Consider the following 21,852-nt stretch of genomic DNA (forward strand, 5'->3'; position numbering starts at 1 on the left):
CTGTTGTACTGAAAAGCTAAATATGACATGAGGCAAGTACCATTTTGGAATGGAAGTAGGCTTTGCATTAGTTTGAATTTTTGTTTGAATTTCATATATTCTGTGGAAACAGTGGAATCTGCCTTGGAGCCTAATTCTGCGCGGGGTGCGGGGGATATGTCTGAGATAACAGGAAAACTCAAAGAGGTGTTCAGATGAGAAAAATGTTAATATGCAACAAGTTAAAGTCAAGTCAAGGAAATGATGAGGAGGGTAACTAGCACATGAGTAATTACCAAATTAATGATTAATGGCTAAGTCAGAATTTGCAGCAGTTGCAGTATATGTAGTTAATCTTAGTCTCCTTGCTTGGATTAAGTGCTTATGAGTATTTTGATTTTAATGAAAGAGGAAAATTTATGATAAATAGGTGTAAGTTTTTCTCTTTGGACTCATGCCTGGCTAATTAGTGTAAAGATAGTAATACAGGAGTTTTTGTTTGGCATTTTTACCATTTCAAAATGTTACCTCACTTTTTCTTAAGAAAGCTGTGTGGTATGGTCACTATTATTATTTATATGTTTTTAAAATTTACATCTAGTAAATGACAAAGTTTAGGAGTAAAAGGTTATGTTCATATGTTTGCTTGAGGACTCTGGTGTTAGTTTCCCAGTTGAGACCATTACTTTGCCTTGTCTCTACCCCTTCTCAAGGCCATACACAATAGTAATATTTCTGTGTAATCAGAATAATTTGGGTTTCAGCAGACCTTATGACAGAGCACTTAAGATTACTGACTTTATGTCACTGAATACAGGTGATTTTTGTGCTCCTGAATCTGTTTTAAAAGAATGGTGGTTCTCTTGCAGGAAGCCAGTTGAGGGAAATTCTCCATGAATGTACGTCACAATGATGATGACCGACCAAATCCCTCTGGAACTGCCACCACTGCTGAACGGAGAGGTAGCCATGATGCCTCACTTGGTGAATGGAGAAGCAGCCCAGCAGGTTGGTGTGGTGAGAGGGAAATTTCAAGTCAAATTGTCTAAGTGGGAAACATTAACCTCCTAGTATTTATTTTGGTATTCAGAAGTCTTTGATTTTGAACTTTAGTAGTTTCAAGAACCTAGTGTTCTTGTGTGAAATTTTTACTCTATGATTTTGTTCTAAAAAATCAAATATTCTTATTTTTAAGAAGAGCAAATCTTACCTCATCCAGTTAGTATTCTTGAAGGCATTGAAAAAATGTGATTTTTGAAATGAGTCATTTTGAGACTGTGTACAGGTCTTTGTCATAAAATGACTGTTTATTTGTGTCATATATTATGCTTGACTGGTTTTGCTGGGTTGACCAGAGCAACATGCTGAGAGGGTCAGGTTTGATTTTATGCAGGAGTGACCTTGACAAGATGCACAGGTCAGGGTGAACCCACCCTTCTCCTTCCTAGAACAATCCTTCCAAATGTGTAACTCATAAAACAAGAGTGCTTATTTTTTGTAGATATCCTTTGTCAGTGGGTACCTAACATTATGGTATAGAAAAGTAGTTTCTGAACTTGATCCTGTAACATTCAGGGAAATAACTTAAATTATAAGTAAAACTTAAAAATCTTTAGGAATTGAGCTATTGGAATAACAATTTTTTTATTGATGATAAAAACTGGGTTTGCTCGGTCTAGTAACTAAATAAATGTTTTCTTGCTGTCCATTTCTTTAGAAGCATAAAAATCTTTGTTTTATGAATAGTAGAAATGAAAATACTTGGTTGAAAAATATTTATCCATAGTATAGTAGTAAGTCAAATATGTTAGTCATTTATTTGATGGCTATACATGCCCGCTTTCTCTTTTTTTTTTTGGTTTTTCTCCGGTACCGGGAACTGAACTCACGACCTTGCGCTTGCCAGGCAGGCGCTTTGCCCCTGAGCTAAATCCCCAGCCCCTTATGCCCACTTTCTCTATCATAGTACGTTAACACTTTTTATCATAGTACATTGTATGTGCCTCTCTTTGAATCTTACCTTGTTGCTCAATGATTTCTGTTACTTTCTTTAGATTGACTGTTTCTGTAGATTGCTTTAGACTGCCTTTCAACAAAGAACATCCAATAGGTGCTCAATAAATGTTACTTGAATAAATTTCATTCCTTCTCATCATTGATCATTGATCCTTTTCTGTTTCTCCATCTCCTTGTGTACTAGCTCTTTTCTACTGTATTATCCTCTCTTTTAAACACACAGACACCTATACCTTACCGCACCCAGTAAAGCAAAACCTTGCTTCAGCGCCATCAGTCACCACCTCCTTTGTCTTTATGAGGGCTACTTTTCTAAGTGGAGTCTCTGTGTCCTGCCTTCCTTGCCCTTTCCTCTTCAGCTCTGTGCTCTTCACCGTCTCTTCTCACCCTTTTCTTTTGGACGATCAGCATCTCCTGTGGAATTAATCTCAGCAGTGCTTCTCCCCGGTCTCTGCTTCTATTTTGCCCTCACAAAAAGCGTTTTCTACACAGCAGCTGGAGTGATCCTTTCAGACTATGAAGTGGATTGTCAGTGCCTTAAAACCTGTTACACCTGGAACAAAATCTGACCACGCGCATGCCTGTTATCCTCACACGCAGTCAGTCCTGGCCTCGTTCTTCATCATCTCTGCTTGCCTCGCTCTTGCCTGCCTCACTCCACGTATCCATGGGAAGCTCTTGAAATGCTGTGAATGATTTCAAGATACAGTCTTTGCTGTCCCTTCTTTTTACTAAGTAAAAGAATTTTACAAGGCAAGGTATTCAAATGTGACTGAAGTTGAAAAGCAACCTAGGTGCCCCATATATAGTCAACTCGTTCCTGTTTGCATGCCAGAAGAGTGGAAGCCACCTGTCTGTGGTGTTATGTGCCAGGTTTTTGATCATTTCTCCTCATTTCTATGGTTCACTTTGCCTAGAACAGCCTTTTCTAGTTTATTAGGTAATATTACCTACCATAAAGAGCCTTCAGTTTCAGAACTTTCCAGTTTGCTCCTCAGAGGTGAGTGCCTTTGCACATAGATATGACCGGAGACTGCAAAGACCATAGGTCTCCTCAGAGGACCATGTGGCATTTCCCTACTCCGCATCTCTGACCTCTACTCTAAGCAGAAGCTGCTTAATAGTTTTGGCTAATAAAACCGTGTTTTCATTGCATCTGAGAAGCTTTCTATGAAGCTGAAAAGGGAAAATTGTTCATTTATCTGTTTTATAAACAGTCAAGTAGCAAGCTTTCTCAAAATGTATGGTACACTTAGTCTAAACACATCTCATGGGAAGGAAATGTTCAGTCTTTTTAATTAGTAAATATGTCTGATTGTGCTGGGAGCATTAACATTTATAGGTTATGTGGGCCAAGCTATTGATTGGTGTTAATCTTAATGGGGCAAAGTTGTTAAGTGGGCAAAATGTGTTTGAAATCATTCTCTCCGGAAGATCAACCCAGGATTTTTCATGCTTTGATGTTGCTTCTACAAGACTGGGATTCAGCCCAGGCAGTGGCCTATGTGACTGACATTTTTTCCTTGCCCGCAGGGTCCCTTTCCTGTATTTCCCTCATTCCTTTAAGTGTCTAGTCCTTTCTTTGGGTCCCAGCAGTTAGTATTGACCTAGGTGAGTGTGGCAGTTGTGGGGGTCTGTGTGTGGAACTTGGGCTAAAGCACAAGGGGAAGACAGACTGAAGGAGCAGATAAAACCAAAAATTGCAGTGAATTCCCAGGAGAATAACAGAGCGGGGAGAGATGGAGGGGCATCTCTCCCAGGGTAAAGACCTGGGAAGAAAGAGGATCTCCAAGGTAGAGTCCAAGATTTTGCGACTGGGGGAGTTCTGAGTTCTGAGTGCTTGCTTGGGTGCTGTTAGGTATCCATTGCTTCGTCTTTGGGGCCTGTGTGGTATGGTGCTCAGGTGTGTCTGTTAAGGGTTCAGGAGAAGAGGGACAGACCAGAGGATGTGAAATATATAGATTTTTTTTTGAGGCTTTCAGTGTGCTCTTCTGAGGGAACATATTTTCATATGAACAAGAACCTTTTGTAGGCACAGGATTGCCTTCAGTGATGGACATTGCAGGCATTGTAGGGCAGACCTCGGAGTGACAGTTCAAGGTTAGGGGTATTGTAGCTACTTCTCAGATGATAGTGTTGTCAAGAGCCACCTCTGGCCACAGGGTTCTTCCTAAATGTCTATCAGGAGCGCATATGGTGAAGCTTACCTCCTATGTATTTATAGCATGCTTAATACTTTGCAGCTGTGCAAAGGGCATTCTAAACATCGCTGTATATGTAAAAGAACCACCACCATTATGAGAAAGTTCTTCAGTTCCCACAGCCCCCCTCCTCCTAATTTCTGTCCTGAAGCTTTCTGGATTTAATTAGAATTAGTTCTTGGAGGGACTCTCTGCTATGGTCTGGCCCTTTAAATAAGAGACAGTGATAATTTTCATTTTTAAAGTCATGTTAAATTTGAAACCTTGGCTTGTCATTTTATGTAGGTGGAAGGGAAAGGGGAAGACTGAAAAATTGATTCTTTCCTGAAAAAGGAAACATCCTCAGTATAAGTGAAACTTTAAAAAATACACTATCATTTTAAAAATGAACAAGACACAACATGTATAGAATGAACTTATTAACATCTTTGTTTTCAGTTTTTTGATATAACTCATGCAATATAATTTACCTAATTAGAATATGCAATCAATGGAATTTTGTATGTTCACTGGATTGTACAAACCTGACTATGATTAATTTTAGAAGATCTTTAACCTAGAAAGAGGATATTACTGCCTACTCCCCTTCCCATTCATAGGCAATCACTAATCAATTTTGCCAGTAGATATTGCCTGCTATTTATGTAAGTGAAATCATGAAATACTTGGACTTTTGTATTTGGTATCTCTCACTTTGCATGTTTTTGAAGTGAGAGAAATGCTTGAAAACTGGCTACATGTTGCGTTACAATCTCTGCTGCCAATGGATACCCAAACCTGAAGATGCTCAAGTCCTTTATAAAAATAGTGTAATATCATATACAGCCTTCACACAATGTTCTGCATACTTTAAATCAACTCTAGATGATTTCTACTACCAAATAAAATGTAAATACTGTGTAAATATTTGCTATTTTGTAAATATTTCCATTTTGTGGCATGTATCAATACTTTACTCCTCTTTTACTGCCAAATAATATTCTATTGTACAGATATACCATATTTTATTAATTCATTTATCTATTTATAGACATTATGGTGGTTTCTACTTTTTGACTATTAAGAATAATACTGTCAAGAATATTCATATGCAAATTATTGTGTGGACATACAGGTTTATTTCTCTTGGATATGTAATTAGTGAAATTAATTGGCTTTATTTGGAACTGTTGTCTTGTAAATGAATGTAGCTGCTTTTCTCACTAGTAATTTTGTCTACCTCTGGATATTTATAGCCCAGCAGAGCTAAAATTTGCTTCTCTTAATATACCTATTTGTCTGTTGGTCTTTTGGGTTTTTTTTTTTTTTTTTGGTCTTTTTGAGACAGGGTCTCACTATGCAGTTCAGGCTGGCCTTGAGTTCACTTTGTAACCTAGGCTGGCCTCAACTCGCAAGGATCCTCCTGCCTCAGCCTCCTGGAGTGCTGGGATTACAGGCATGCGCCACCATGCCTGGCTCCTATTTGTCTGTTTTCTATGCTTTAGCTGTAAACTTTTGGTTTGAGTTTTTAACATATGACTATATAACAATGAGTATCTTTCAGTGATCAAAATAATTAGTGCCTACGCTGAGATTTTTAGAACAAGACACAACATGTCTATTAGTACATGTAACTTCCTTTTTTATAAGCTTGTGGTACATCTTAAAGCTTTAAAGATGTGGTAGCTAGTTTTGAGCACAAAAGAATAAATACCAGCTCAGTTTCTGACTTTTAAATTGGCTTAATACTTTAACAGTCTCTGAAGAAGAATAGAGCAGCCACTAAAACCATTAAGTTAAGAACAGAAGTATTCATATAGGGTGATGAGAATTTTCTGAATTTCTGATTTAACCTGTGTCACTTATAACTTCCGTGAGGGGAGGATGCCACCTCATATTGTTGTATTCTTGGTGTCTCTTGGGTTTTTTTTGTTTTGTTTTGTTTTGTTTTTCTTCCGGTACCAGGAATTGAACTCATGACCTTGCCCTTGCCAGGCAGGCCCTGTGCCGCTGAGCTAAATCCCCAGCCCCACTTGGTGTCTCTTGATGTACATATTTAGTGAAGATCCCCAGTAGGGTAGAGACATTTAGATGCTGCTTTATCCTGGCTAGCATTAAGCACATAGAAGGCACTTTATATATATGCATATAAGTCATATTGTTATTTCTTATCTCTTGCTTCCTTTTTTGCTTTTAAACCTCTAGAATATTAATTGTTAATGGATGCTTTAATGCCTTTTCTTCAGTAAATACATATCCTTTAATGTACATAGAAAACTCATCTCTCAGGGTTGCATGTTAGCAAGTTTGTCCTGGGAGACAGGAGGTTAAAATTACCATCAATCATTTCCAGTTCTCTTAACTTTGTCTGTTCCTGGTGATCAGCATTCAGTGTGTCATTTCATTTGAGTGTGGGTTTTTTTCCTCCCTCTTTTGTTTGTTTTTTGTTCATTCTTGAGAGCCTTTGTTTCCTTTAGACAGAATTCATAGCCAGAATTTTTCTGGAGTGTTCTTTTGAATAGACTTTTCCAGAGAGTACATTAAGTGTATTAAAACTTTCCAAGTTTTACCATTGCTGTCTTTTACATCAAATGTGCCTTTCCTGTAATCCAGTGACCTTTTTTGTTCTGGTTGATGGGTTCTCAGTAAGGTTTTCCCTGATGGCTTCCTTCGTGTGCTCAGAAGTTCATGTCCTTTCATGGCGCAGTTAGTCATTAAATATACTGATAGCCACTGTGTCAGGGAACCTTGGAATAGTTTTTTATATATATAGGTCTTTGCTACACTGCAGAAATTCTAGTAGAAAGGAAGTTTTATACTCTATATGGTGTAGAAAAATGGATAAACAACTCTTGGGAAGACTACCCAGGAAAAAGGAGGATACAGTACTTCACCGAGAATGGGACTGCCAGTCAAAATAGAGGTTGCAGCAGTTAATTACTACTGAACAACACCCTATACCAGCTTCTCTTCTGATAGAGTCCTGTTTATGGGGAAGCCAGGCATGGTGGTGCATGCAGCCTGTAACCCCAGCACTTGGGAGGCTGAGGCAGGAGGATCGTTGCAAGTTCGAGACCAGCCTGGGCTACAAAGTGAGCTCAAGGCCATCCTGAACTGCATAGCGAGATCCTGTCTCAAAAAGACCAAAATATAAAAAAATATAAAAAAATAAAAAATATGGGGAAGGGAGTGAGCTGGAAAGTAGAGTAAGGTTGGGTAAATGTTGGTTTAGAAAACCAAGCATGGGAAAGCCCAGCTCTGGGTCATATTGTTGAGCAACATGATGCATGAGAAATGCGCAATTTTTGCAGCTATTCAAATAAAGTTATTATTGCCAACTGTGACCTAGTTTCCCTTCACTTAAACTTGCCGAAGCCTCTTTTTTTTTTTTTTTTTTTTTGTCTTTTTGACACAGGGTCTCGCTATGCAGTTCAGGCTGGCCTTGAGCTTACTTTGTAGCCTAGGCTGGCCTCAAACTCAGCAACAATCCTCCTGCCTCAGCCTCATGAGTGCTGGAATTATAGGCATATGCTGCCACGCCTGGCTGCAGAGGCCTCTGATATCAAGATACTAGCCTTTTTTTTCGAGATTTGCTTTGGAAATGAGAGAGAGAGTAAGACTTATGGTTGAAATAAGGAGTGACTGAATAATAGATTTGTTCATTTTAATAAGCATTTGTCAAATGTCTTATGTGCCAGTGTTGTATTAGGTGCTGGTGACACAAAGATGAATAAGCACTATTCTTGCCGTAAGGGAAGGAGCAATTTAGTTGGGGAGTGACTTGTGATTTACTTTAAAAAAAAAAAAAGGCTTTATTTACACATATGTCAGCCACAGAAGAAGTGCTTGAGTTACAAAATGTAACAGCACAGTAGGGGCACAGAGGAGGAGTGGAGGCTTGGGAGCTGTGGGTGGGGAAACAGGGCAGCAAAGGAGAAGTATCTGTAGGATGAAACGCGAACAGAGATCTGACTTCAGTTGAAATTTAGAACTGTTATTTGTGATTTGTATATCAGGTAAGCAGTTTCTGTTTCATTAAATGAGAAGGCTCTATAGGGATTGTCTATCCAATGGAGACCTAATGTTAAGGACATCTGAAACAAGCCAAGTCTTCATAGTCTATGATCTTTTTTTTTTGAAATTTTGCTATTCAGTATCCTTGTTAGTCAGTTTGTCCACTGATGCTCTTGTCTGGTGGTTCACCAGGGCCCTTGATGTCCGTTTCTTAGATTTACTTAATCTGAGGAGGTGTAGATCACAAGCAGTCTTCCATCAGAGCCCTTTTCCAGCTGCAGCGCGAGGCAGCCATACCTGTACTGAGGCTGTACTTTTAACTGTAAAAGTGTGTTTGTCCAGATCTGTGTTCTGACTTTTCAGTTCTCTTTGCATTGGGTTTGCCAGTTCTACTTACTGTAGGGGTTTCCAAAAAGCATGGCCTATGCAGAATCTCAGCATTATAAAGGAAAATGTTGGAGCCTTGTTATCAGAGGGTGTTATTAGATGTGGCATCCACAATAATTAGGACCTGTGACATATAATTATGACAGCACTGAGCTGTCTGGGTTGAGAGATACTTCATAATTTAATTAGCCAAAGGCAATAATGATAAGATGTAAGATCTAGGCAGTATCCTTCAAATGATAGAAATTGAGCTGCCTTCAAAAAAGAGAGGATAAAAGAAAAATAGGCATGGCAAAGTTGGATTGCAGAATAATGGCAATTTAAAATTCTGTGGTACTTTTAACATTGTGATTGTTTTGAAATTATTGCAATCTTTGATTCTTTTTGTAAATTCAGGGAGATCAGGAACTACATCTCTCTTGTTCATTTTTCCCTGACATCCGAGATAACATTTAGTAAATCTTTTTAACTGGATGTAGGATGAAAGAAATGAACACATTTAAATTTTTTAAACCAGGGCTTGAAAATTGGTTACATGTTGCATTATAATCTCTTTATTTTTCCTTTTCCTTTTTAAAAAAATTTTTACAGTTACAAAAATTGTTTTTAGGTGCCAATATAGTTAGCTCTGTATATCCATGGATTCCTTATCCTCAGATTCAACTAACACAGATAGAAAATATTTGCAAAAATGGAAAGAAACTATAAGTACTGAATATATACAGACTTTTTTCCTTATAGTTACTTTCCTAACCAGTACAGAATAGCAAATATTTACATAGTATTTCCATTGTATTTGGTAGTAGACATCATCTAGAGGTGATTTAAAGTATGCAGAACATTGTGTGAAGGCTGTATATGATATTACACTATTTTTATAAAGGACTTGAGCATCTTCAGGTTTGGGTATCCATTGGCAGCAGGGGTAGATTATCCTGGAATTGCTCCCTCTTGGATACAGAGGGGTGGTTCTTTAAAAATAGGAACATTAACATATAATTCTGGATTGTTTTTCTGTTTGTCTGGAAAATTTAGAAGATCTGACCGCACTCAGCTGGACTGCCCACTTGGCAGTAACTGACTAGCAAAAAAGTAGCAGCTGCCCCCTTTATCTGGGGAATATTGTCCTTAGTTTCCACTTTGTCTAAGTCACTCATTTTGCTCTCTGTGGCTGTCTGAGTTTGGAAATTGGAAATTGTTAACTTTTTTACCTTTGAAATTGCATCTTGTGCTCATGTATATCATGTTTAAAATATAGCAAACATGGTTTAGGATTTTTAGGTATCCTCATTTTGTTCATACTAATGAAGCCTTTTAGTTTTCTACTTGCCTGGTGACTTGTGAAATGCATTAGGACTCTGGTTAATATGGCTTTCTAAAAGGGTTTCAGTTGCATTTCTTACAAGTTAGGACTCATGGTTTTTTTTCTCAGTGAACAGAGTTTGAATCCCAGAGTGCCACCTTGGATATAGTCACTAAAGCACAGGAAGGGCCAGAGAAATAAGCAGGTGCCTTGGTTCTAATTATAGGGGATATTGAACACAGATTTAAGCTGTGTTTCAAAGGCAGGAATGCAGGTACTTTTCAAGAATTGAGTCTTCAAGTATTTATTGCGTTTTTTAAAAGTACCCTTTTTTCTGGCATTATTTTAGAGGAGGTTTTTAAAAAGTATATATTTTAACTTTTTCTTTGAGTAAGATGAAATTTGATAGATTTTGTCATGATGAATGTGATATGACAGCTACTGGTGTATCTCAGAGTACATTAAGAATAACATATATACACAAGAAGAAAAGATGAGACAGTTCTGCATCAATAATGAAAAGGATATGTTAATAAATAATTTCTTTATATAGGAAGATTTCTCGTGTTTTGTACAGTAATTGATTTAAAAACATGACTGTGTAGAATATGTATTACACTCCAAATGTGACAGTATGGAGCAACCGTCAAAAACTTAGTGACAGTAATCTCCAAGATCCAAAAGCAGATCTTCATTCTTGTTCTTATTCTCTCTCTCCTGCATTTATCCACATGCAAAAAGAGCCTGCCAAGAAGCCAATTGCTAATGCAGCATAATATTATATCCAGCTAATCCTGGGTTTAGCTACTTTTGGATTATATTTGTTTCTTCATTTAAGTTAACATTGAGCAGAAATAGCTGCTTCTTATTCATTTTTTCTGGTCATCCTTAATGTTTAAATAACTTAAGCTACCCATGGTGGGTTCTAGAAGAAGGAGAGTTTACATGCTACTTTATGTTTATGTCTATACTGCACTGGCAGTACTCCTCAGCCCTGGGCCTTTTTCCTTAGACAACCATCAGGTCAGATCATCTGTTGAGAAGGAAGTGTGGTTTATGAACAGCAGGTGTGTTCAGCATGATCATTAACCAGAACAGTTTGACCCTGCCTCACCCCCACTTGCTCCGTGCTGCCCATTCCTTTCTTCTTGCAGTATAATGAGATAAGCCTTTGGTCACAATGGACAATCTGCATTTAGGAAATTACTCTCCCAGAGTCTTTTGCCTGGCAAACAATTGGGTATTTAGTGGACACAGCAAAGAACCAAAGGCACAGTGGTCTTATTTTGGGTGTAGTTTGACCTAGTATGCATATGTTGTACTTAGACAACATTAGGAACACAAGTCCATTTTTCTTTACATCTAATATTTGGCTCAAAAGAATTGATTTCTATTTAATTTGAAAATAATCGGAATGGAATCTTTATGACAGCTTTATAATTTGAATACTCTGTAGTCAACCTGTACCCACAATTAGACTACAGCTGTTACTACCTTTGATTGTTTGCCATCTTCTTGACTACCCGGGTCTTGTAGTTAGAGAAGATCAGCCCTGAGCGTGTTACTTTCTCACATGGAAGTTTCTTTGGTCTTTCTTTTGCAGCGTTGAGTTGTCATTCTAGTTTGTGCATATCTTCAGGTCTTCTTAATGGAAGCTCCTTTAAAGTTGCAAGATTGATTGAAGTGTCACAGTGTGCGGAGGTAGTCAGTAAAAAATGGGAGAACTCTCAGTGTCTTAACCTTAGTAAACCACTTTAAAAATGAGGAAACAGACTGTGAGACTCTAGAGCATGTTTTACTTCTTGGTGCCATTTGGTAGCTAAATTAGTCAGAGTAATGCAGCTCATTCATCTTTTGCGATGTCACGATTTTAATTTTGTTTTGCATTGCCGGAATGGGCGTATTTAAGGCACATTTGAACTCTTATCACCTTGGTAAAAGGCCACAGGAAAAGCATCCTTACACAGGGGTTCTTTGTTTCTTTTTTATAATGTATTAGATGACTTTCCTCATGACTGGAAAAATATTAATATAAAATACTAATATAAATGAAAGGATGGCATCCATTTTTTCTTTAAGGGTTGTGATAGGAAATCAGACGTTAGGTTTATATATTCTGTGTATGAATTATATCTATTTTAAGTACATCAATTAGGTGTAAGATTGGGTGGTAAGGACATCATCTTTTAATAAAGATAATGGACATTTATCTTTTAATAAGGGACATTTATGTTTTAATAAACTGAGTGTTCAATCCAGTTTATTTTCCAGAGTCTCCCATTTTTTCATTTTAATGTGGTTTACTCTGGGCCAGGAACTAAGTAATGACTACCTCTGCACGTGGTGTGACTTCTATCACTTATGGAACTCCAGAAAACCTTCATTAACCGCTTGAACTCAGCATCACACCAGCTATGAGCTCCTTCTAAGCAGGGGGATAGTGGTTTGTTTTCTAGAAATTATTCTAAAACCCCCAGAGAAAGTGTAGGGCAAAAGATTCTGTGAGATTTCAGTACTTAAAAAAAATGTAAAATGTTATAAGAGGTTAACTTTTCATCATTGAAAGGATGCCAAGTGTTTGACTAAAGTTTTGATCCTCAAACTTACAAGGTTACTTTGTAAACTCAGTGATCATCAGAAGCTTTTGGTCTTGAGTGGCTGTGGACAGTAACTTCAGTAGTTGGAAAAAGTGATTTGCAGTTGATACTTTTATTTTTTTGTGTTTTTTTTTTTGCAGTAAAGAGAAGGAATAGTAACTTTTTGAGGGCTTATGAGGTGCTAGGACTAGTGCTAAGCACTTACGTGTATCATTTCATTCAATAATTTTGTACCCTATAGGGCGACAATCATTTTTATAGGCAAAACTTGAGGTGAGAAAGGTAAAGTACTTGCAGCTGGCAAATCACAGGGCTGGCATTTGAATCTCCTTATATCCTCTTCCCAAGCATAGGTCCTACCTTCTAAGAAGGGGCAGCTGCCTGGGTTGTGGGTATCTGCATCATCAGTCTTACCCAGGTAAACAGTTGAGAGACGCTGGGTGGGTTTTGCACAGTAGTTTACTGTAAAGTTTACAAAGGAGAGTTTGTTTTCATTATCTTATGTGGTCAACACGTTAACTCCAGAGGTGGCAGTGATTCTGACTCAGATATTTGAGGACTAAGGGTGGCGTGTGCAGATCTGGAGGACAGGTTTCTGTTTGGAGGAGGAGTTGAAGTGAAGTCTTCCCAAGTCCAGCCCAGGTCACTGGAAGGCTCCCTCTTTTTCTACGGGGAATATTCCTGTCCCTGGGCTTAGCACTAGGGGAGCAGTTCTTTTGGAGTCAGTTGCTGTGAGAGAGAGATAGTGCTGACCAGAGAAGTGTATTGAGCTCCTCAGGAGTATCACTAGGGAGCCAGGAGAGAGCCTTTCCACCCTTCATTTCCATTCCAAAAGTATATCATCTAAGAGGCGGTTTTTGAGAATTAAATCTACAAACTTGTTGTAAGAATAGATTCTGTTAGGTGGTTTATTTTTTTTTTGTTTTTATAGTTATTTCCTTTAAATAATGCCAAAAATTAAAGAAAAAGCTGACCCTACTGTTCAAAAAGAAAGAAACTGGCCATTTTACTACGTAAGATCGCCTTAACTCTCTCACCTCCGCTTTTCCTGTTCTCCAAGGAGAACATAGAATTGTCACGCAGCATTTGTAATGTGAATTGTAGTACACCCATTTACTAGTGAGTTTCTCTGTTTCTTTGTTTTAGATTGATGAAGGCCTGCTTGGACTTTGACTTTCCTCAAGATGTTAATTATATGTTTCAAAATCATGTGTTCTGTTAAAAATCACTTACGCATAGCCTTGGAAAGAGAACTGGAGGCAAGGAGTTGCTTCAGGGTGCAGAATATTGTTTTGGAGGGCTTGGGAAATAAATCTTAAGAGTTAGTTCATTTACCACCAAGACATATTTAGTCAGTGTATATAAACAAAAGAAGTCACAGTGTGCCTGGACATTATTTGTCCCAGATGGAGTTTAAACTTGGCTCATTATACTGCACTGATGTCATGGTGCATAAACTGGCCCCAAATTAGACATACATAGAATCTGCTGTGTGCGCCTATGTGCTGAGGGTATGTGGGGAGGAGGGGCGGGGCTGGCTGGAAAATCTTGGTCACATTTTTCCTTCTTGCTGTGCAGAGACTAGTTTCAGTCTTGGATGCAGACTTGGTGCAGAATGAGGGAAGAGTTGGAATGGTCTGTTCATTTGTATAAGTTGGTGTGTGTGTGCGCTCAGGGATGTGGCTCTTGCAGGACTGAGTATGAGTGTGCCTGGCTTTCTGATTAGTTGTTTAACAGAGCTTGAGTATTCAAATCTAGGAAGGAAAACCTGAAAGCATTACCTTTTTTTTTGGTGCTTCTGGGGATCGAACCTAGGGCTTTGCAGAAATTAGACAAGTGCTAATTAAGCGTTACATTTTTGAAGGGTGTTTTTCAGTTCTGTTTGCCTTGAATTAACTCTGGACAGTTTCTTTAAACTTTTTAGCTGTGTAATTCTGTTTCTCCAGATTGTGCAGTGGATAACCTTTCAAACTGATTGCTTAAGTATTCAGAAAGGTAAGGGCTGAATAGCTTTTGGAGGATCTGGAGTTCTTAATTCTTCTCTGTGCTTTCAGAGGGCAGTTTTTGGGTCAGAAAACTGTCAGGGGGAGGGTCTTCTCTTGGACTTCCGTACCTACTAGGAAGTTTCTGCATTCCTTTGTGTTACAGCATTATTCTTTGTTGCTGGCTTTCTTTATGATAATCTTAATTAGAAGCATTTCCAGGTAATTCCAATCATTTTGTAGATGTAAGGAGCTTAGATTTCAGAACTTCCATGAGTGGATTCCAAAATGGCTCCTGTTGCTGAGATCCCTAGAAGCCAAGCAGATGTTGGAATATGGATGAGTTGGGAGTTGAGCCTCTGGGAGAGCCAGAATGTTTCCCACATAGAAGTAGAAACTCTAGTTAGAAGTGAAAATTGGGTGGCTTTTGATTTTATTGAGAACATGAAGAGATGGTAAAATTTTTTCTTGAGTCTCGTTTTACTCATCATTGGTAGGAACTTGGGGATATTAACTTTGAACTCTTGAAGACCAGTAGTACAGTGATTCTCCTTGGACTTGTAATTATATTTGTACTACTTTCCTTTTGGTCATCAAACCAATGAAAACTATGGAAAGTAGGCAAATGCAGACTACTGTGACTGACTGCTTGTTGAGTTGCCTAGTGGTAAAGAAAAGGAGTCCTAGGTTGGCTACTGAATACTTTTGGAGTTAGCTTTTTAGAGCAAAAGCCAAGAAATTAAAGAGAGAGAAATAAAGGCCAGAAAACATCTAGAAGGGAAAAGAGACACAAGAGAGATGTAAGCCGATTGTGGGAGTGGTGGAGGCATACTTAGATAACAGAATTAAAATGACAGGAAGTAGGAAAATATGAAGTAGTTATGATTTGGAGACCACAATTTTAGGAAGCCCAGTTTTGTAGAGGGCTGGGCAGAACTACAGAGGAGCAAACTTTGAGATCTGGGTAGCCATAGTTAAATTTGAACCATGAATTTTTAAAAGACTTCCACTTGGAACAACATAGTCACTGAATTTTGTCACTGATGTCTATTTCATTAATGTCTTTATTGGATGCTGCATGTCCAGTGTTTTGCCTCTCATTTTGAGCTGCTCTCTGCCATCAGTTACCTATTAATGCTGCCTTTTTTCTGCTCAGGGTAAAGTCCAGACCTTTAGGTAGGACAAAAAGCCCCTTTGAAGTCACACCTTTGGTCCACAATTCCATGTACATACCATATGGGAATCTGAGTGTTGTTCAACATGTCCATATCATTCAAGCCTCCATGCATTTACTTGTTGATCTTTTGCTTTCCCACTTGCATCCTCCTACTCCCCCTTTAAATATCACACCCAGCTACAACATTTCCTGGTTTCTAGATGGTTTCATCCATGTCCATAGCACTTGACAGCAGGTAATGTTATATCTTAGTTACTTTTCTAGTTGCTGAGACAAAATACCTGACACCAAAAGTTAAAGGAGGAAAGGCTCACAGTTTGTAGAAGTTTCAGTTCAGAGTCAGCTGATTCCAAGGTGGGGTGGCATGGCAGAGGCGCATTGCATAGGAGGAACATTTCATGCTGTAATAAGCAAAAGGGAGCAAGCAGCTAGCCTGCCTTCCCATTTATGCCATCCAGGCTACCAGACTTTTGGGTGGTGCCACCCAGAATTATGCTAATTCCAATCAGTGGACTAATTTAGTATCACATCCATAAACTCAGTATCACATGGTTTAGATCCAGCCAGCTCTGAAAAGCCCCATCTATGAGCACATGAAGCTTTGGGGGGACATCTAGATACAAGCCGTAACACATTACTTTATATAGTTAGCCATATTTTTCTGCTATAGTATTCACATACAAAATGGGCAAGATTTTATTGTTCTTATCATAGACTCATCCATGCTTAATACTATAAAGTGTTACATTGTAATTACTCAGTGAATGTTTGTTGTATTGAATAACAAAGGTTTCAGTAGTTGCATTGTGTTGATTTAAATAAGGGTCATATATCAGTGCAAGGCCAAGGTCCAAATAGGTGATAATCTGTGCAAGCGTGGAGAGGGGGCTCTTTTGCCTTTTCTGTCAAGTCCTTCTGAAACACTCAAGTTATGTTAATATGCTCAAAGTGATAGTCAATTATAGTGTTAATTTTAAGCAATTAAGGAAGTGTAGTAGTACAGGAGAGGTAACTCTAGAATATTTAATGATAAAATGTGCTCTGTCAAAGCATGGGAGCATTGTTCATGGGCACATTGATTCTTATATCTTAGAGAGAGGGCATCATTACGTGACCAGTATTGAAACAAGTTCTGAAAATTGTGGAATATTACAATATAGGCAGTTAAATATGTTTTCTCACTGGCCTTGAAATTCCTACATTAGGGTTGCTTGATTATGTTCAATGCAGCCTACCATAGATGTGTGACATTAAGTAGCACATCAGTGGGGATCATGTTGCTCTGTCTCGGCCAATCAAAACTAGGCATGAGCTAGCCTGTTCTGTATGAAGTAGGACACCCTAGATTCATTGTGCAAGCTCAAGGTGGGGCTGGTTAGGGAGAAAGAGGCCTGAGTTGCTGATTTTCTACCACTGTGTTCAGATCCAGGTCTGGGGACACAGGTGTGTGGATGGGATCCGGCTATGGAAAGGTGTTGTACCTCACCTGATCAGTATCTGTAACAAGGATTAGCCCTGAAATAGTTATGGCAGGAACCAAATTTTGTTCCCAGTGAACATAATTCTTAGCTAAAGAAAGGGGAGTTACATTTTTGGTATCCAACTACCCTGAAAAATGTATTTAATAAGACAAAAATGATTTAAATCAACATCATGGTATTCCAAATGCACATGGGTATTTGGTAGCTGTTACTCTTAGCTACAGAAAAGCCATACTAAAACATAGTTGGGGGGGCTGGGGATTTAGCTCAGTGGCAAAAGTGCCTGCCTGGCAAGCGCAAGGTCATGAGTTCGGTTCCTGGTACCGGAGAAAAACCAAAAAAAAAAAAAAAAAAAAAACATAGTTGGAATTTTGGGCCTGTATGTTTTTGGTCTTTGTCTTAGAAGTCCTGTGGTTGAAACTTTAGATTTAGGTGTTAGTGACTGTCTTAAAAGAGGCTTTTAACTTAGTTTGGGGCATCTATATTACATTATGCATTTTTTCATTTAAGTTAATGCTATATTTATATTCTTAGCACACAGCACCTCTTTTTGTAATAGAATCTCCTTATTCAAGCCAGTATGCAATTAGAGTAAAAATGTACAACTTCTTATAAGCAGCCTTTGTATTTTCTTTACCACTGACTGTAAATGCTTTATTTTTGTTTAAATCCATGCCCCCCCCGCCATGCCAATTCTATTTATCAGCCCAAGGTGGGAAGAATTTTGTGTTGTCTGAGGTTCTGTTTCTAGTGCCTGGAGCAGTGGTGGTAAACCTGTGTCACCATTGAGAGCTCTGAGAGGTTCACCGTCACTGGCCTGGAAGAGTACCTGATGTATTCTGAGTGCTCATTTGTATTTGCTGAATTATGACAGACATGTAGTAGTACTTCCTCTGAGGGCATTTATTTCATGAAATGCAGCTGTTGAACTCTTTTTTGCTTTTATTTTCCATAGGCATAAAATTGTATGGCTTTGGTGTATAAAGGTGTCCCACTTGGTTCATCTGACTTCTTGTTTCTTACTAATCATTCCAGTCTTTTGTTGTTGTTTTTGTTAATGACAGATGATTTTGTGGGGAGAACAGAGTTTATAATGCAATCTTCACAAAAATTACCTTGTGTTTTTCTTATGCTTACTATTGACCCATAAGAAGTGGCATCTAGTGATTGTGATATTAGTGTTTAGCACCTTGGTTTTTCTCAGGGTGATGGGAGTGGTGGATTAAAGGACTTAACAAAAATTTTGTGAAAGTAAATTCTGCCCAGTATAGGAGTTAGGGTCCTTTGCTATGTAACCGCCGTACCTTGATTGCAGGTAGGAGGCTGTACTTCAGGGAGTGAGCACAAATTTTCTAGAGAAGCACTTGTTCTGTGTCTCTGGGGATGTGCCTTTGACCCAGTTAACTGCATTCTCTCAAGATTGCAAATTTTTGAAGTACTGTATCTGTACAGATACTTGACTTCATGTAACTGCTGCCCATTATGGTCAGGCAGGGCTGGGGTTTTTATGCTAGCTCAGGCACTCTGTAGTGACTGAACAAATTTCTTGCATTCTTCAAGCCTCAAGTTTTCTCATTTGTAAATCCGGTTAACGGTACCTATTTGACAGCCCATCTAGGTTCAATAGCTTGTAACTATTTTTGCACTTGTTATAAGGGGTGAAAAGACTTGATTCCATAGCCTACGTCATAGCTATATTTAATTTTACAAATGTCAAAGTTTTCTGTCCAGGGAGACAACTTTTGAACCTTCTATCCTTTAAAAGTTTGGATCATTGGAAAGTGTCCTAAAACACAGAAAGAAACAAAATCAGAGCGTTTATCTTACTGGTTATGTTGACCACCGAAAAGGTTCACACATGATGTGTGGCCCTGTACCTTGACCCAGTGGTGTTTAAATTCTTCTTGGTCTTGCATGTTTTTTTCCTGCCAGCTTTGGATTCAGGCTTCGGGAGGATGGGTGAGCAAGGTGAGGCAATTAACACTTGCCTATCATCTTCCGAGGTGTGTTTTTAATCTACATGCTCATATCTTTAACCTGGCACATTTTCTTTGTGTATGTATTTATACATGAGGCAAGTTAGCAAAAGACAAACTTTGCAAGGTATGGCATTGGAGAAGGCTCCAGAAGGAGAAGTCTTCTCTCCCACTTCCATTTATGTCCTGACCATCTAGGTTGAATTTTTAAGAATGCTACAAATGCACTATTTCATTTTTGGTGTCTCTGTGTTACTCCCCTAGCTGAAGCATTTTTGATGGACATTGTGAGGTTTACTTAAGTGGCTGGTTGTTTTTTAACTTAAGGCATAAATTAGGAATTTTTCTCTAGGAGTAATCTTAGGTATTCTTTCATCTGGGTTAATCAGCCATCCCATGTTTAAATTGCAAAAGTTGCTTTCCCTTTTCTCTTCTAATGGATGAAAACAGTTAAATTTAGATTTACACTGTGAGGGAAGATCTGCAGCACCTTGTTTCAGTCTGCTCATTGGGAAAATGTTCTCAGGGTGCTGGTTTGGCTTTTTTCTCAATTGTATTAATTGTCTGGTTGTATTGTTTCTTTGTGTTGTTTCTTTTTTCTTCCACTTTGGAAGAGTGGTCACTTATTTTTTATTAAGCCTTGATAAATTGTCTATGTTTAAAAAAAATTGCCTATGTTTATTTTGGGCTTTTGGTTCAGGTAGCGTTAGTGGCCTTGAAACAGATCTAATGAAGCAGTAGTAGCCTGAGGTATGTGCATATGCTTTTGATTTTTGTTCTATGTTAAGAAGAAAAAAACCTTTCAGTGATTAAAATCTTTGTCTTGATTTTTTTCCTTCTTCTCTGACAAGACACAGAATACAGCATAAATCCATTTGATGCTGACTTGGGAAAAGCAGGAAATAGTGTGAGGACAAAAGATGAGGCTTGAACAGCAGTGTTATGTTTTATATTTTGTATTTAAGAGAACTTGTAGCAGTTACAGCTGCTTTGTGGCTGAAGAGAAGGGAGAGGAGGGGGCACAGAGAAAGATGAGGGGGAGAAAGTGAATGTGTGACCAACTTGTGTGATACAAAAGGTTAGGTGCCCCAGTTGGCCAACGTGTAACTCAGGCTCCTCAAGGAAGGGTGATGCAAGGCCCAATGCAGGATTCATTTACATCTGCTGTCAGGACAGGTTATTGAGCTGCTGTGTCAGAACTGTATTTTTATCTCTGCACTTGGCAATGAAAGCAGCAAGATGATCACCCTTCATCAATATAATGCAGTGCTTTCTTTTAAAATACCTCCATGGCAAGATGAATACAGATTGGTCAAATATCGACTTTAGCTCTTACTAAGAAAAATTGGTCTTAGGACACAGGAGATTTGCCTGGTTTCTGAGATAACTTGATAGATTATAATCTGGTTGCCATAGAAACTCAGCAGCAGTGAAAATTATAGGAACTAAACATTTGAAGGGAGGTATTTTAGTAGGCTGCTCAAAAGCTCTTTACCTGTCATCCTTCTCCTGAAGGAGAGATGTGGGAGTCAGGACTTCCCCAGCTGGATGCCTCTGGGCAATGCTTTGAATGGTGGCTGTTGTCAGTAACTGAAGGAACTATTAGAGGCACTTGTTATGCAGTATGGTGTGAAGATAACGTGGCAATCTGGAGCACACCTCAGTTCAGCAGTCGTTTTTTCCTGCCTGGGGCTTTCCATAATACTGGTGAATTGTATTTTTCAGCACCAGTATTCAGGGCACTTTATCTGACAATTAATAGTGTGGTGGTAGAAGAGAGTATATGAATTTCTGAGTGTCAGAGAAACTCTGGGACATAGAGACTTCATGTCCATTGATTTTTTTTTTTTTTCCCAGCTAATTAAGTCCACAGGCATATATTATCAGCTTATCTCTGGAGGTTTAGATGCAAAGCAGATGGTTTTGGCTCTATTACAGGGATGCTAGAGTTTGACTAAAGAGTTTAGAAAGACAAGTATGCTCAATATTTATGTAAAACTAAAGTTAACTCAGATGAATTTCATGTTAAAGGAATGGCTCTAAAAGTTCAGTTTCAAGAAAGCAATTGAAATGTTTTATCACTTTAGAGATCTGAAGGAATTTCCTTTTGCGTTCTTAAAATGGCACAGTGTGTTTACATTGGTGACAGTTTGAATACTGAAGACCAAAAGATTATTGACACAGTTACTGTACAGGAAAAATAAATTGCCTTGAAATAACTTACCGTTCAATAGGAAACACCAGGGATGAAGCTTGGACTGTTTTTTTCCAGTTAATTTATTTCCTAATTTTAAAGATTTTGATATTTTGGCAGTGTCTCCTATGATGAATTATTAGAAGCAGCAAAGTACATGGATAGTAAAGGTTTAATTTTAAAGGTGAAATTACTTGGGTGTTAATAAATACTTTTACAAAACTGATACATTATAGCATATGTAGTAAAGTTGACTTTCAAAGTACATTTCATTAAAGCTTCACTTCTGTGTTAAAATAATTGTGTTTTCCTTATGCTTTATGACTTTCACTCATTCAGTAAAAATAGTGAGTTCTTTTTTTTTTTTTTTCCTCGTCTTTTTGAGACAGAGTCTCGCTATGCAATTCAGGCTGGCCTTGAACTCACTTTGTAGCCCAGGCTGGCCTCAAACTCACAACAATCCTTCTGCCTCAGCCTCCCGAGTACTGGGATTATAGGTGTGCGCCAACATGCCTGGCAAAATAGTGAGTTCTGATTTAGTGCCAGGCATGGGGCTAGACAGTCAG

The 21,852-nt window shown here is 38.4% G+C and overlaps 1 protein-coding gene across 1 annotated transcript in view; it reads left to right on the forward strand.

The window, feature by feature from the left end:
* The first annotated feature begins 848 nt into the window (after positions 1–848).
* The window catches only part of Fndc3b (fibronectin type III domain containing 3B), a 261,521-nt gene continuing 240,517 nt past the window's right edge, over positions 849–21,852 (forward strand). Inside the window, exon 1 of the mRNA XM_013513455.1 lies at positions 849–987. Within this exon, the coding sequence (XP_013368909.1) occupies positions 877–987 (111 nt within the window). The 5' untranslated portion in view covers positions 849–876. The remainder of the gene's footprint in view (positions 988–21,852) is intronic.

Source organism: Chinchilla lanigera, unplaced genomic scaffold (genome assembly GCF_000276665.1).
Source record: "Chinchilla lanigera isolate Chin_1 unplaced genomic scaffold, ChiLan1.0 scaffold00019, whole genome shotgun sequence".
Classification (NCBI taxonomy): domain Eukaryota; kingdom Metazoa; phylum Chordata; class Mammalia; order Rodentia; family Chinchillidae; genus Chinchilla; species Chinchilla lanigera.